Below are 17259 nucleotides of genomic sequence, written 5' to 3'. Positions count from 1 at the left end.
GAAGGGGGCAGATGGAAGTAATGTGGTATCTGGCAGACTTGAGAACAAGGAACCAGTGGTCCTCACTGTAAAGTGAGGGATGGTGAGCCAATCTGAGAACAGCAGCTGAAGTTGGGAAGAGTTTTGCTCTCTAACAGGCGGTGAGTCCAAGAGGCCCATAGTAAGAAATTCTGAAGGGACTGAAATTGTTCTAGTGCCTCACAACTCTGAAAAACTGCCACTTGCACTGAGGACAAGTGGCTGGGAGTGTGATCAGAAGTAAACAGGATCAGGACAATATAGAGGAAGGAAAGAGAAGGACCAGCTAAAAACGGAGAAGCAGCAGGCTCAGGAAATCTCAAGACCATAGTTTGGAAGAGGGATCCCTGTGATGTTAGAAAATCCTGCCATGTTCAAAAGCTCAGAAAAAAACAAGTTTTACCAAAAAATGAACAACAAAAAGAGCCACGATAGGGGCACCTGGGTGACTCAGTCAATTAAGCGTCCAACTCTTGATTTGGGCTCAGGTCATGATCTCAGAGTTGTGAGATCGAGGCCCACGTCGGGCTCCATGCTCAGTGCAGAGTCAGCTTGGGATTCTCTCTCCCTCCCCCACCCGAGGGAGGATGTGCTCTCTCTCTCTAAATAAATAAAAATAAAACCCTAAAAAAAAAAAAAAAGAACCAAGGTAAAATCCCTTTCAAACTTAAAAGAAAAAAGAGAATAAGAAGCAGAAAAACATTTCTACCAAAAAAGAGAAAGCATGCCAGAAGAACATAATGTGACTCACTATTAAAAAATGAGCTAAAAGACGTAAAGAAATGAGATGAGAAAGAATAACATAGATCAGTAAGAATTAGAAAAGTCCAGAAATAGAAAGTTAGGAAGAAGGAAATAAGTCATTTCAGAAAGGAAGCTAAAACCTAAGAGGAACATAACAGCAAATGAACATGATAGATAATGACTTAAGATGAACAGAAAGTGGAAGGGAGAAAGAATTTAAAATTGAAAATAAATGATGAATAAAAATAAGAAGGTTAGAATGGATATACCAGTAACACATATAGTAGACTGTAGACAATGAGTATCGCCAGAGATAAAGAGGACTTTTCAGAATAATAAAAGGGTCAATTCATCAGGAAGTCATAAAAATAGTACAAGTATATGTGCCTCACAGCAGTGTGTCTGAATGCATGAAGCAAAAGTTGACAGATTTAAAAGAAGAAATAGGCAATTCATAATCATAGTTTAAAATGTTAGTATCTAACAGTTAAGTCATTAATGAAATGACTTAGGAGCCAACTTTAAGAGTTTTCCATTGGCCAGTGGAACAATTTGAACTTCAGTAAGGTTATTAATCACAGTAGGTTGAATCTTATGAATTAAATTTAAATCCATAAGTTCATAATGATATTTCAAAATAATTGGTCACATTTAGTGGATGATAGGAAATCAATTTGTTATCTTGAAAACTGGTAAAGGGAAAAAAATCGGGTCTTTATTCTGCCTTTCCTATAAGAAATGTGCACTGACTAATGAAATAGTTCAGAGAAGTGTGTTTTTTTTATTTTATTTTATTATGTTACGTTAATCGCCATATATTACATCACATCATTAGTTTCTGATGTAGTGTTCCATGATTCATTGTTTGCATATAACACCCAGTGCTCCATTCAGTATGTGCCCTCTTTAATACCCATCACCAGGCTAAACCATCCCCCCCATTCCCCTCCCCTCTAGAACCCTCAGTTTGTTTCTCAGAGTCTATAGTCTCTCATGGTTCGTATCCTACTCCAATTTCCCCCCCCCTCGTTTTTCCCTTCCTGCTATCTTCTTCTTCTTCTTCTTCTTTTTTTTTTTAACATATAATGTATTATTTGTTTCAGAGGTACAGGTCTGTGATTCAACAGTCTTACACAATTCACAGCACTCACCATAGCATATACCCTCCCCAATGTCTATCACCCAGCCACCCCATCCCTCCCACCCCCACCACTCCAGCAACCCTCAGTTTGTTTCCTGAGATTAAGAATTCCTCATATCAGTGAGATCACATGATACATGTCTTTCTCTGTTTGACTTATTTCACTCAACATAATACCCTCTAGTTCCATCCACGTCGTTGCAAATGGCAAGAGTTCATTCCTTTTGATGGCTGCATAATATTCCATTGTAGTGTGTTTTTATAAAAGTATATAATCATTTTACAGCCCCTAATGAATTAATAAATCTGAGTGTGAAGCATCAATGACTGATACCATCATAAGAAAGGAAACAACTAGACATATTCCTTCTCATGAAAGAATAAAATATGCCAAATGGATTAAACCTGAGTCTGAAAAATACCCTTTGGATCTTGCTGCCGTTTTGCAGGATATATAGAGAACAGAGGAATGTATTGCTCTACACCATGAGTTTGTAGTTAGCAAAATCCAGACTGGAAAATTCTATAGGCCAAATGTCCTGGATTATTCAACAGATAAATTGCAAGAAAAAGAAAGGCATGATGTGGGAATATGTAGGTTAAGAGAAACATGTAAGACACATTTAACAATGCATGAGACTATGGTGTCTAAGGATGTATGTGTGGGTAATAAGATTATAAACGAAAATAAGAAATTGATTATACCATGAAAGTATAGATAGTGGCTACTTTGTTGGGGGGGAGCTAGTAAAAGAGCTGTGATTAACATGGGGCATGTGGAAGGCCTTCAGGGGTGACTAGTAACATTCTATTCTGGACCTGAGCAGTGCTTATGAAGGTATTTGTTTTATAATGATACGTGAACTCATACATACATTTGAGTGTTTTTTGTATATGTTTTATGCTATAATAAAATGATTAAGAGATAGGGAGGGAAGGAGGGGAGAAAGAAAATGAGAGAGAGATAGACTGGTTTAAGATATATAACAACTAGTTGCAGTGTATAGACCTTAGATTGTATTTTATTCAGACAAACTATAAAACAAGTTATGAGAAAATCAGGGAACTCTGAACACAGAAAATTGATAATACAATGAGTTATTACTTTTTAAATTGTGATAATAATACTATAGTTATGCTTGCAGAAGACAAGGACCTTGTCATTTGGAGATTACACATAGAAATCTTTACAAGTGAAATTGTATAATGTCTGTGATTTGCTTCACAATAATCTTGGGGTGCAGTGAGTGGGTGTAGATGAAATAAGACATAGCCTGAATTTATACTTTAGGCTAGGTACAGGTGATCATTGTATATTCTGTAATTGTGGTGTTCCATAGTAGACAGCATAAAAAATGATTAAAAGAATAATATTAACAATTTTACATCAGTAAGTGTAATGCATTTTCCAAGTAAAAAATGTATTCTTCTACTTACCTGCAGTTGAGTTCTCTCATCTCTAACCCTGTTCACTTTTTCTATACTTGACTACTTCAGACTACTTGGTCTGAAAAAAATTAATTTTATTTCCTTATATATTCTATTTTTTTTTCCTTTTTCTTGATGCATTACCTACCTGGAATCTCCCCTCTTCTTTCTTTATACAGTTCAAATTCTACCACCTTCATGAAGTGTTCTCTCTTCTCTCCAGCTAGAAATATTTTTTCCCTAATATAATCCCACAGCTACTTATTTATGCCTATCTCCATGTCGCTTTTCACTTCCTTTATTGTTTTACTGTCATCCATGTATACATTCGACAGCTGTTGAAGATCAGTTGTATTCAGTCAGTGCAATATGTCAGGGGTTTGGGGGAACACAGTGATGAATGAGATATATGTCCTACCCTACATAGTTCCAAAAAGATCCCACAGTTTAATTCACACAAGTTTATAAATAAGAATTCTTATTCTTATCAAAAAGTAGAATTTTGGGGCGCCTGGGTGGCTCAGTTGGTTGAGCGACTGCCTTCGACTCAGGTCATGATCCTGGAGTCCCTGGATCGAGTCCCGCATCGGGCTCCCTGCTCGGCGGGGAGTCTGCTTCTCCCTCTGACCCTCCCCCCTCTCATGTGCTGTCTCTCTCACTCTCTCTCTCTCAGATAAATAAATAAAATCTTTAAAAAAAAAAAAAAAAAAAAAGTAGAATTTTAAGTTCCACAAGAGTGCCAAAGAGAATTAATTGTTGGTTCTAAGCAGAGGGAGAAATGTACACGCATGTACCGTATGAGACTGACTATTTCTTGAGGACAAAGTTACAGCATACCCATCTCTATATCCTCAAAGATTTCCAGATTTTTGGTTTTCCTGGTTGGATGAATGTTGGTGCTATTAACCAAGATATGAAATAGCAGAGAAGGAGCAGGTTTGGGAGCAAGTAATGAGTTTCAATAATGTCATATGGAGTTAGAGATGTCTGTGAGATATCTAGGTAGCAGTGACCTGTAGGTTGTGGCTACATGTGTATGGGTCTGGAGCTTAGGAAAAAAATCAAAACTGGAGATCAGAGAATTGGATGCATGTATATGATAGTTGAACCCCTTAAGAAGAAGACAAAATACAAAATAAAATGATAAAGGAAAAGGCCAAAGTCAAAATCTGGAGAGAATGTTCATGGGGTGAATGAAGGCAAGAAGCAAAGAAAGAAGATCAAGACAAAAAGTCATAGCAGTGAAACCACTGGGATGGCAGATACCCAACAATGTTCAGGTGACTAAAAGGACAACCAGTAACCAGACATCCTTTCTATTCTATGGTTCTGAAAAGGTTGCTCTTGATGTGTGCTATGCTGCTTTTTATTTCTCCGTGTTTGAGTAATTGACTGACCCCTTTAATCCTGAGAGTTCTGCAATCTTGGGAACAAAATCAGGGTTCTTGGCAGGGGGATTTCTCCCATCACTGTATAGCAATGCTGACATTGCTTTCTATTTCCTACCCTCTGCAGTCAGCCCCTGCATCTGCCTGGATAGCTTGGCTCTTCTACAGTAGTTCTCTTTCCATTGTTATCAGCTGAATTCCCTACCTTGACATTGGAGAAATAGTTTCTTTTAGTAATAACTGCGAGAGTTAAGACACATTAATCAGTTCCAGCAAATCTGTTTTCCTGTTGGCAGAAGGTGAAAACTGATGAATTGAAAGAAGGGAAAGGAAACTAATATTTCTTGCATTTTCCTAGTAAAATACCTTGTACTGGGTACTTTATACGTTATATGTAATACTCACCACATCCTTCAGGGTTGACATCATATAGGAACCAGAGGCTGAGAGGTGAACAGCAATAGCTCACATTTACTGAGCACAGTAATTCTTCCAAATATTTTGATTATTTTAATTTTCTCAACTTGAAGTAGGGTCTATCATTTTCTCCATTTTATCATTAAGAAAACCCAAGTACAGAGTGGTTGAGAGATTTTGCCTGGGTCCCAGAGCTGGGAGCCAAAATTTAACCCTATACAATCTATGTCAAGAGCCCATAGTTTTACATTATTTTATATAATTTACTGGAAATAATCCAGCCAGTAATGGGAGAATGTGGGATTTCATTTTTGAAATGAAATCACTTTTGTTGAGTTCCAAAGCTTATACTCTTCAGAAATGACACAGAGAGGGTGCTCCAGTCTTAATTTCTGGAGCGTGAAGCACTCTGAAGGACTGAGCCATCTTTGCACACAGTTTAGGTTGCAAGGGAGACCGTGGGCCATAAGGAAACCTGTGGATAGATCACCTGGGGAAGTCAGAAGGGTCTCCGAAACCTGGGATTGGTTGGAACAGAAAATCAGAAGTTTCTCTTTCAGAATTGCAGGGAAATGGGACAGGCTTGAATTCTTCTTCTCTGAATGTCTTCTCTCCTGCTCTCTTCTGTATGGCAGAGTGTTCTTCAGTCTGGGCCCAGAATTCATAGTTCTCTAATTCAACAATCCTGTGAGTTAAATTGATGTTCAGTAAATGTTTGTCAAATGAGCCAGGTTTTGTTACTAGCATTAAAAGCGAACCATGGTTCGAAAGTGATTTACTGAATTTCAAGTAGCCAGCTTATAAAAGAACTTCTGGAACACAACACGTATAAATTGGAGGCTGCCTGTTTATTCACATAGGGACTTCTGAATGCATAGGCATAAAGACATAGGTAAGTGTGATCCCGTTGTTGTTGTTACTATTATTATTGGATTTTCTTAAAGACTGAAGCTTTAGAATATCGCGAGCCATCCTAACTTTCATACTCCTGGATCATTCCTTGTTCTCATTGTTATAACCGGGAATTTGAATATTTTTCTCCAGAGGTACTTGTAAAAACAAAGGCAATTTTCCCCTTCTTACTGAGGATCAGAGGAACCACTTTAGTGGATGTTTTGGATGTTACCTTTATAGCAGCTGCTGAAATGCTCTCAGCTGCTATATAGCAGGATAGATATCATTCCGGATCTCAGTTTGCAAAAAAGCTGGTTTTCCTTGTACTCAGTGTGATCATTAAAATTGGAATATTACCTCCACCTCTAATTTTCAGTGTGAAGTTAATCAGAATTGGCCAGATATTGTTTTTAATTCTCTCAGGAAATTGAAAACCTTTGCTTTTTCTGACAGAGTGCCATCAGAAAAACATTTCTGAAAGAATGCCAGGCGTGACCTTCTTGTTGGCATGGCACGTATTGTTAAGTTAGTCCAAGGTCTATGTAATAGACTTTATTTTAAGGTGCTTGTTTCAGTCTGATCTGACATCTTAGTTTGGTTATCTCTTTCCTTTCTCTATAGTCCCTATGTAGTGATTTTAAACCTTTGGTATAAGGAAAGTATGTATCATATTTTCTTTCCAAGCCATACACACTGAATTCTATATATGAGTGTATTCACACAGCATTTTATATATAGTTAGTTTCAGGGCTTCTGAAGAGTTAAGGTACATCCTTTAAATTTAAACCCCATTCAAGTGTCTGTAAAGCCTTGAGGCTGACTTAGCCTGAATGAATCACCCACTCTGTGTTTTTTTTTAAGATTTTATTTATTTATTTGACAGAAAGAGACAGCGAGAGAGGGAACACAAGCAGAGGGAGCGGGAGAGGGAGAAGAAGTCTTCCTGCTGAGCAGGGAGCCTCATGCCGGGCTAGATCCCAGGACCCTAGGATCATGACCTGAGCCGAAGGCAGACATTATCGACTGAGCCACTCAGGTGCCCCACCCACTCTGTATTTTGATAGCACTTACATTATACTTCATCTTTGTTACTGTAATGATTGCATTTCTCTCTTCTGTACTGGGTAGTGACCTCTCTCTTTCTAACTCTTGAATAACAAGCACACAGCACAAAACAGAGCCAATATACTTTGTATTTAGGAATTGATTCAATAATTGAATGAATTGGACTGGACTGGAAAATTCCATGAGAATAAGGGCCATTTCTGTTTTTACTGTCTGTTGTATGCCCAGCTCCTAACACAGTTCCTGTCACATGGGAGGGATTTTGTAAGTATTTGTTGCATAAACACTGGATGACGTAGTTCTGAAGTTCATTGGAAGTGACTGCTGGATAGAACTCTTATGAGACTTTGTGAACAAGTATGATGCATTTCATAGCAACTTAATCTTAGATGCAAAAATGTCAATAGATATTCATAACTATTCTACTGTTATATCTCAAACTCTTTGTATCCTCACTCAGTTTCCCTACCCATCCTACAACTCCCCCATCCCAGGTATTACAATCCTTGTATTCATCTTCTTGTTATCATGTGCATGCCGCTTGAACTTTCAACTCCACGTCTTGTGTCTTTCCTTCTCGCATTCATATTTCTGATCTACAACACAAATGTACTGAGCATTTCCATGTGCCAAGTATTGGGCAAGTTGCTGCCCATGCAGATAACAGTACTCATCCACCCCCCACTTGCCCCTGGGAGTAAGTTTTCTAGAGGAAGAAATAAGCATGAAAAGAGATCACCATAATAAAGTTGGTTAAGGACTAACACAGAGGGCAAAATACTATAAGAGCATAGGGAATTTTTTTAATTTTTATTTATTTATTTATTTATTTATTTATTTACTTACTTACTTACTTACTTATCAGAGAGAGTGCACAAGCAGAGGGAGCTGCAGGCAGAGGGAGAAGCAGCTCCCCACTGAGCAAGGAGCCTGATGAGGGACTCGATCCCAGGCCCCTGGGTTCATGACCTAAGCTGAAGGCAGATGCTTAAGCAACTGAGCCACCCAGGCACCCTGTGTAGGGGATCTTTTTTTTCACATTTTTCCCCGTGCCTAGAGTGTCACTCTCCCATGTCTCCCCTCCCACATCACTGGTAATATTCTACTTGCCCTTTAACAATCGGGCCCACATCTTCCTTCTCCAGGAAGTTTTTCTAAATGTTTTCTGTTTAATCTTTTCCCCCACTCCCCCACCCCAACATGCTTCTCATAGGATTTGTTGGAATTCTCCACTAGACTGCATACCTCTAGGTCAGGAACTATACCATTTCCATTCTTGTGCCCTCATACAGTTCTTTAAACATTGTACGTTTATTGAATGGAAACACCTGTCCTTTTTTAGTCACGACATCGCCCCACTCACACCCCACACTTCAGCACATGATTTATTTCCTCTCAAAGATATCAAAGTCATTTCTTGCGCTGTTCTTTACCTATATATTGCGGTAGGTTGCCATGGCTACCGCTACATATTAGAAATGTTGTTCTGTTGAACTTCTCTCTTTTGAATTCAAAATGAGGAACTGATTGGTCAACTAAGTGGATGACTCGTTTTCTAGTCAGACAAGTGTTCATAGTGAAAATCAACTTACCATTAACCATTTCTCATATTTAGACACATTTTTTTTTTTGTTCTTTGGATATCTAGATTTTTGTTTGTACCTTTTTTTTTTTTCTGATTCCAAAGAAATGATTTTGAAATCTGCAGTATTTATTTTTAGGAATACTTTATTGTGCTTAAAAACATACTGTGTGTCTCAGGTGCATGTGCCAAAGGGTCTTCAGATGCAACTGCTTATAAGAATTAGAGTTCATCACACATGATAGGCTAAAGTTAATGGTTATTTATAGTTCACCAATGCCCCAAAGCTACCCCTATCATGCACGTGCACACTTAGACTGTAAAATATTTCTTTCATATCTTTTTCCAACGTGCTATAGGTCTAATAACTTTGAAATGGCTTTTTATTTCTTTTCTTGTTACTTCTTTTGGTTAAAACCAGTTAATTTAAATTTTTTGAATGGTCAGCTTTTTCTGAATAGTAGATTAGACCCGAAACTTTCCCATTGATTTTTGTGGAATATTCCTTAATTTGAAATATTTTTCTAGACAAAACGGCTCCAAGAAAAACTTGTCCCTGGCCTACATTTTGTCCTTTATGGAAAGAAGAAAAGATCTCTCAAGAAAGCATACTTACACCATTGACTCCTGGGCCCAATGAATACCCTAAAGCATATCCAGCCCAAATTTCAAGTTCATGCTCATGGGTTTGGTTAAGATGAAGAAAAAGAGAGAGCTAGCAAGAGATCAACACACACCTATTTTGTACCGTTTTCCTTGCTGTTTAGATGTGTCTGATTCTATTTCTCTGTTCATGATAAGTCCGTAAGAGTTGACCCTTCGTTTTAGTCAGTGCTGTATTCTCAGAACCTCAAACAGTGGCTGGCACGTGGTTTATGATTAATACTCAAGGGTGAATGAACTAATGAGTGAATGAATGAAAAGGCTTTGAGTTAGAAGTGTTTCTTCATATTTGTAGCACTTATTGTGAATCCTAAAACAAATGTGTTTAAATAGTTTTTACAGAAATGATACTTGATAAGTCAAAAAAATAAGTTTATTTTAGTACATTCTTAAGAAGTGCTATTGACAAGTGCAGTACTAATTGTTAACTTCTTATCCTGAACAGTATGCTTTTCCAGTTTATCATGAATTGTGGGACCCCGCCTTATATAAGCGATAGAGCTATAGCACATTATTAACACTGGGACCGGCCGGCATCTGGCATATGTGCAGGACCACAGGATGGGGTAGGGAGACAGTGTCAGGTGGAATTAAAAGCAAAGGCCTCAAAACAGGTAGATGTAGATTTAAATTTTAGCTCCAACACTACCTAGCTCTATGACACTGGCAATCACTTAACCTTTCTAGGCCTTTATATCCTTGTCTATAAAATGGGCATAAAAGCATGCCAGACTTGCGGACTTAGGAATAAGGGTTAGAGGGGATAATGGAGTACATGTAAATACATGTGGCTGTGCAATTTTTCCAGCCCAACCAACTCCCAAGGAGAGCTGTTCATTCCTAGTTAAGAAGCTAGTGAAAAACCTTTGTTCATCTGTCTGGAAAACTGAGTTTTAGCTTTGCTCTGGGTTATCGAGAGTCCCTCTTTGTCTGTCTCATTATTTTTTTCCACCTGTAAAACTAAAGCATATTTAGTGTGATCTGTCTACTTCGTGGGAATTTAAGAACAGCTAAGCTAACAAATGAGAGAAGAAAATAGCTTTGAACTGTTTAAAAGAAAGGTGCCACAAAAAATCAAATAGAGTTCTATAGATAGTCTAAACTCAATTTAAACTAAATCTGACGTAAATTCATTATAGAATACAGGTCTCTGTGGCCTTATACTTTGTGATAACCTAAGAGGATTGAAATATTTTGCTGATATGACAAGTGTCTAGAAACACTGCTTATCAAAACAGGATAAATTGCATTCAGAAAATAACTGAGCATATAACAGCTTCCTCTTGATGATCATCTCCATGCATCAAGTGTAGTGATATTCTTAAAAGACATACTTCCTATGACAAAGAATTGCAAAATATGCCACTCAGTGTAACTGTCATATTTCAAAACACATGCTCCAGGAATTGAAGTAAGAAAACCTTACGTATTCAAGAATCCAAGTTAAATATGTAAATACAGTAAATCTAAAGTACAAGCCAATAATAACCTCCTCAAATTTTCAAGATCTAAAGGACCCTGGACATAACCCAGTCCGTTTTTGTCACAGATTAATTATTGATTTTTTTAAAGAAAAACAAAAGTTTTTTCTAAAAGTAAATGTTCCACATATAATTTTGTCACAGTTGATGTATTTTTTTCTTTGAGAGAAAAAAATAAAATAATAATATAAGCCCATTAGTGGGGCTCAGAGAGCCAGAACAGGTTCCAGTTATGTTGAATGAGGTATTTCAATCTCAAAAGTTTACAAATCAGCAGAAGTATATAAAAATATAATTTGGTGTAGAAATAAATGTAATTCCTGGTAAGACTCATAAAATATCTTTTAGTTTTAGATTCTGAAGTCTGTAATATTTGATTGTAAAAAAAAAAAAAATGGGGTAAGTAGAAGGAAAATCCAAAAAAGTTTGGCAGTGACGGATAGAGTGATTCAACAGAGCCATCAAGAATGCTGAAACGAGGGGGCCCTAGGTGGCTTAGTCGGTTAAGCATCTGCCTTTGGCTCTGGTCATGATCCTAGGGTCCTGGGATTGAGCCCCACGTCCGGCTCCCTGCTCAGCGGGGAGGCTACTTCTGCCCCTGCCCCTCCACCTGTCTGTGCTCTCTCTTTCTCTCTCTCTCTCTCAAATAAATAAATAAAATCTTAAAAAAAAGAGAAAAAAAAAAAAACAATGCTGAAACCGGACACCTAATGTGAGACCTCAATGGCCAGAGTGGCTGGCTTCCCGAATTAATATAATCACTGAATAAATGTGGAAAAATGAAAAATAAGCGTTTCTTAAATAGCAGCATGTGAATTTCCTTAAGTTGCCTTAGTTGTTTTTCAAAACTTTAACCTTGTTTAACTATTAACACGGGATTTCCAAAATTCAAATACGGAATCCTGAGACAGGAAACTTGTGATTTTGAATCCATGTCTCAGTTCAGAAGTCCTATTTTCCTTTTGCAGAAAGTATAATGAAACTTGCATTCATTCTCTGCAGAAACATCATCAAATACTTGACCAAAATAGTTTGTGAAAAGTACAGCCCGCATAGATATTTATATGTTCTGTGCAAAATTAGATGTGTGTGTGTATATGCATTTGTATATTTTCTGTGCATGTATCTACATACTGAACGTCTTTTCTTTTACTTCTAGGGCTGTCAGAAAATAGAGGATTTTAATAATGTGATACCTGACGGCCTGACCTTGAGTTTTCTCATAGCCTTGGTTTCAAACAATGGAGATTATACATGTGTTGTTACATATCCAGAAAATGGGCGTACCTTCCATCTCACTAGGACTCTGAGTGTAAAGGTGGTAGGTAAGCATGATTTTTAAGTGCACACAACAAAAATGCAGTAACTCTGGTTTGGCTCTTCATAGTTTATTACAAACAAGCGTGTCCATTCTATGAGAAAAGAGGTTTATCTTTTTTGTTCACTGCATTGGCCCTAGAGCCTCAGCAATTCCACATACAGAGTAGGGGTTCAATAACTATTGGTCTACTGAATGAATTAATATGTGAATGAATGAAGGCAGTTTGGGGAGTGAAAAGAGTGCCAGAGGAATCTGTGTTCACCTTGTACCCTTGCCATTTATTAGCAATATGACTTTGATCCGGGTCTGGGTCTCCTTAGCTGTACTCTGGAACTAAGAGTACCTAACATTCAGTATAGCTGAGAACATTAGAAATAATATACATATTATGCTAGCCCAGTTCCAGGCAAACAGCAGAAACTCAATGAATTAAGTAGTTAAAATTATTATCACAAAAATGTTGTATTTGAATTCAATCAGCTCTGTCTTAGCTTTGCGCAGTGGCAGTATCGTAGCCAATGAGGTTTATCCGAGGTGCGATTATTGCTAATTGAAAACTTTCTCAGTCAGCTCTGTCTTCCTGTGGACTGGAACAGGGGTAGCTGAAGCTATTTGCCTGTGGTGTTCAACCTTTGCTTTGCACTGGTTGAGAGAATGGGGGGGGGGGGTGAGAAATTCAGAAAGTGGAAAGAACAATGTCCAGGCAGAGTCAAAAGACTCCTATCAAACCCAGAAATTGAGAGAACCAATGTCACCATTTAGGGGAGAGCCCTAAATACCACTGTGCCCATGATACTAAAAAGGAGAGCATATCAGAGTGAAAATTTTTCACACCCCATCTTTTCATAAATGGAAACGTCAAGACCCAATAGCACAAAGTAACCTGTTTAGAGATGCTCTGTGAGTTAGTGTAAGAAGTGATTCCAAATCTCAGGTTTCTGATTCTTGGTGCAGAGCTTTCTCTACTAGCCTGACACCAGGTTCAGTGTAATTTTTAAGGGCTCTAACATAATAGTGCAAATAAAATTCAAATTGAAAAATTTTGTAATCCCCTCTCCTCTTCCTCTGCCTACTTTTGGAATAATGCTGGTCTGGGAAGTCATTCAGAAGAAAAATCAGACTAAATTTAGAACTTAACAGGAATGGGCTTTAAAAGCCAAATGAATAATCTAACCTTAAATCCATCTTGGCAGTTGTTTCTAATACAGATAGTTAAATGTATCCCTTTTTGGGAAGTTGAGAACAGGCATGCTTGTTCACCTTGATTTATAGATAAAGAAGTTGATAGATACTGATGTGGGGTAGGGTTCTTACCCAACTTTCAAGCAACACAAGTTTGTTTTTAAAGCTGTGAAGTACTGAGCACTTACTATATACCAATAGGATGCTTTAATATGCATTACTTAATTTAATATGCATGACTTAATTTAATCCTTCTAATGAACCTGTGCCGTGAGTTTAATTATCCTCATTTTAGAGGTGAGGAAAATTAGCTTCTCAAAGATTAAGCAAAAAACTAGAGTCATATGGTTAGTATTTGACCAAGTAAGGATAAGAGCCCTGGTTGTTAAATCTTTGAAGCTTCTACTCTTAAGCACTACACTATAAAACCCCTTCAGGGTATTTTTATTTCAATTTAGAAATATAGAATACTATAAAGAGCAGCAGTCCTATGAATGAGCAGTCATTTGTCACATGCATTGGGTAGACTGATGTGCTGGCCTCACAACTGTGGTTTTAAATTTTCCATTTACTTAGTATTCATTTAATATTTACTTCTTTAACCAGGTCCCATACTAGACACCCTGGGCATGTTCTGGAGAAATATGTAGAAAAGAAACAATTGAGGAAGACATGAAAGCAATTTATTTTATAGTATGAGAAGGGTATTTCATGTAAGCGTTGGGAAGCAAAAACACTGGTTAAATCTCCTATCCTGAAACATGGAGGCTACTTAGTATGTTATGTTTGTCTCTCTGCTTGTTTGAAATGAATGAAGTGTTGTAAATGACTCTACATTGAGCTGTGGGCCCTCACAGGAAGAATTGACAAACCATGCCAGGAAGTTGGGCAAAACTTCACAGAAGAGCAGCTCTTGGAAATGGGTTATGAGAGATGAGGGCTACATGATTTAACATCATCTCTCTTTTGTTTCTTCCTCTCTAAAACAGGCTCTCCAAAAGACGCATTGCCTCCTCAGATCTATTCACCCAGTGATCTTGTGGTCTACGAGAAAGAACCGGGTAATTATAGCTGTGCCTCTTAATTTCAGTTAGATTCTCTTAATGACAAGGAATAAAAGTCATTTAAGTTAATGCATGCAAATAGAGGGCTTTTGTAAGGAAACACAGGAATTGAAACTGAAATCAAGGCAGCTCTGGAGATTAGCTCCTCCTCTGTTGTAGATCTCTCAGGCATCTCGGGATTCTCAGCTTCTCTCTCCACAGCTGCTCCCTTCCTCCCCTGCAGTGGCTCCCCTCTCCTGATTAGTGATTTCTGTCTGATGTACACGTTAGCTTGCACACAGCTTGGGTTTGCCAAGACTGTGATATGAGCACAAGACATCCTTTAAGCTTCTGCTCCACTGTGGAGGGTCAGGGGTTGGAGCTCGGAGGTGAGACCGTGAATTTAATGGGTTAACAACTGGTAGAACTAGTACACCCTAATCAGAACTCTGTGGGATGTTTCCTATGGCTGTCTGGGTCTCCTTTTAAAAAGGTTTTTTTAGTTTTCATAATTTTCCATTCTGGACAAAAATCATTTGCAACTGACCGAATAAGGCATTGTGTGTTATTCTTCTGGCTCAAAGCCTCCCACAGTTAAACTGAAAACCATAGAAAATCTTAACAATTTTCTATATTGTATCCTTTACAATAAACTCACTCCAAACCCAATGAAAGGTGTAAAAGAACATATTTTTATAATGTACTAAAGATAACAGAGGTCGTGATCAAATGTAGGTTGAGCACAATGATGCCCTCCTGAAACTAAGGTAAGGTTTCAAATAGCGAGCTGCCTGTAAAAAAAAACAAAGAACACACAAAGGGGTCTGCCAACCCCAAATGGACCAAATTTCCTAGAATTCATAGTGGCTTTGTATAGTAATATGAACATTATTCCTGCTATTGGGGTAAACCCTTACTAATGACCTAGTGTGTTTCATCTACCTATCATATGGTTATAGAATCTATGTTCATGTTACCTTCCTGCATATTAATATAGAAACTGAAAGGGACAACATAAGAATCATGCATGAGAAGAGGGGATGAGGTAGGACCACCAGTGAGACAAACTTGCTTTCAAATTTGGATGACAATATAATTTGTCATCTCAACCTGCACACCTTTTGAGAGTGAAAGCAGTTGATATCAATAACTAAGAAAGCAAGTGTAGAACAGAGTTGTCCTGGGCAAACTGGAATGAAAGTCAGTCTGGGTCAAATTCTGGTTTGCCACTTATTAACAATTTCATCTAAGAGGGGCACCTGGGTGGCTCAGTCATTAAGCATCTGCCTTCAGCTCAGGTCATGATTCCAAGGGTCCTGGGATCGAGCCCCGCATCAGGCTCCCTGCTCAGCGGGAAGCCTGCTTCTCCCTCTCCTCCTGCCCCTGATTGTGTTCCCTCTCTCGCTGTGTCTCTGTCTGTCAAATAAATAAATAAAATCTTTAAAAAAAAAAAAAACACAAAAAAAAACCATGTCATCTAGCATGGCATTTAGCATCATTAAGCATTAGTTCTCACATCTATAAAACATGAATTTAAAAAAATACCCCATAGTATTTTGTTAAAATTAAATAAGGTCCCTTGTTAGTATAAATATTTAGCACAGTGAATTATATAAAGTTCTTAGTGTGGGTCCAGCTGCCCTTCCTGTTATTATCATTTTCTGCCTGGAGATCCCCCTGACCTCATGTTCCATCTCAGGAAGAAAACATAGATTTGTTATTCATAAATAGTAGTGTTTATAAACATATAAATATTTGCATTATATATATATGTATATATGTAAATTGTCTTTAAACTTACTGACTGCACCCCGATAACCTGAGCATTTCAAGATCTGGCCTGCCCCTCAGTGCTGGCACTGCCCCATCTTTTCTGCACCAAGCGTCAAAGGTCTGGAGACTCTCTCCTTAGTCACTGTTCGTGAGGGCAGTAACAAAGGATAAGAGTAGTCCATGGAAGTTTAGGGCTAAAAAGGTTCTTCTCAGAGCCTCTTTAAACAAATACTGCCATGGTACAGGATTTATGGATTGTATAAAAAGATGGTCATTCTGGAAATTTTGTATAAAACTGCCATACTTCTTTTCCTGGTTTGTTTATTTTGTAATGAAGTATGGTGCGTTACTATGGTAGGACACTTGAAAATTACTCAGAAGTATTTAAGTACACTTTTATAGCTTCTGATTAGTCACAGAGTGAAACCAGTGTAGCCGTTGAAGGTTACAAACTGATGGGTTAACTTGTTTTTTTTAGGAGAGGAGCTACTCATCCCCTGTAGAGTCTATTTCACTTTCCTGAAGGATGCTCGCAATGAGGTTTGGTGGACCATTGACGGAAAAAAGCCAGACGACACCAATATCGATGTAACTGTTAATGAAAGGTACCATTGGCTCAGCCAAGGGGTGATTGACGTTTGTCCCTCAACTGAATAGCCTCTGGCTTATACTAATCATTGAAAGTAAAAACTCTGACGTTGGCCCATCATTACCAAAAATCTGGAAGATTTTCAAATCTTTAGTGGCTGCATCCCGAAGCAGGATTACTAGACTTTCAATTCAAGACCCAGATATCTTCTAATAATCACACATTCATGATTCCCACTTGAAAGTAGATGGGGTGCATAGCCCACATGAATGAAGGGCCACAATACAGGGCTCTGAATACATGAAAGCTGGTCAGTGTGGCCCTGTTCTTTTCTTTCTCAAGTCTGTATTTATGCCTCAGATACATTGTATTAGTTTCTTGTCTTGCAGTAAACACATATTTCCTATCTTCCTCCTCATTCTTAACTCACATAGCATGCATGTTACATTTATAATTGATAATTATTTTTTTAAATATTGGCTAAATACATTCACATTCTTTAAATTTTATATTTAAAGTGGATGAGGTGG

General features: G+C 37.9%; 1 protein-coding gene and 1 non-coding gene across 13 annotated transcripts in view; both read left to right on the top strand.

Annotated features, from left to right (window-relative positions):
• Positions 1-17259, top strand: part of IL1RAP (interleukin 1 receptor accessory protein) — a 133985-nt gene that overhangs the window by 88514 nt on the left and 28212 nt on the right. For all 12 annotated transcript variants that reach the window (XR_004922167.2, XR_004922168.2, XR_004922169.2 and 9 more), the window contains 3 exons: positions 11981-12146; positions 14314-14385; positions 16619-16745. Coding sequence is in view for 7 of the 12 variants with exons in the window: in XM_078068005.1 (XP_077924131.1) it covers positions 11981-12146; positions 14314-14385; positions 16619-16745 (365 nt within the window). In the remaining 5 variants the exon portion in view is untranslated. The remainder of the gene's footprint in view (positions 1-11980; positions 12147-14313; positions 14386-16618; positions 16746-17259) is intronic.
• On the top strand, positions 12632-12772 carry LOC118545616 (U4 spliceosomal RNA). The gene has a single exon (XR_004922172.1). It is a non-coding gene; the product is annotated as a U4 spliceosomal RNA (small nuclear RNA).

The sequence above is a fragment of the Halichoerus grypus genome, chromosome 1, assembly GCF_964656455.1.
Source record: "Halichoerus grypus chromosome 1, mHalGry1.hap1.1, whole genome shotgun sequence".
NCBI classification, from domain to species: domain Eukaryota; kingdom Metazoa; phylum Chordata; class Mammalia; order Carnivora; family Phocidae; genus Halichoerus; species Halichoerus grypus.
The sequence above is the reverse complement of the archived record's forward strand: the minus strand, read 5'-3'. Positions and strand labels throughout refer to the sequence as shown.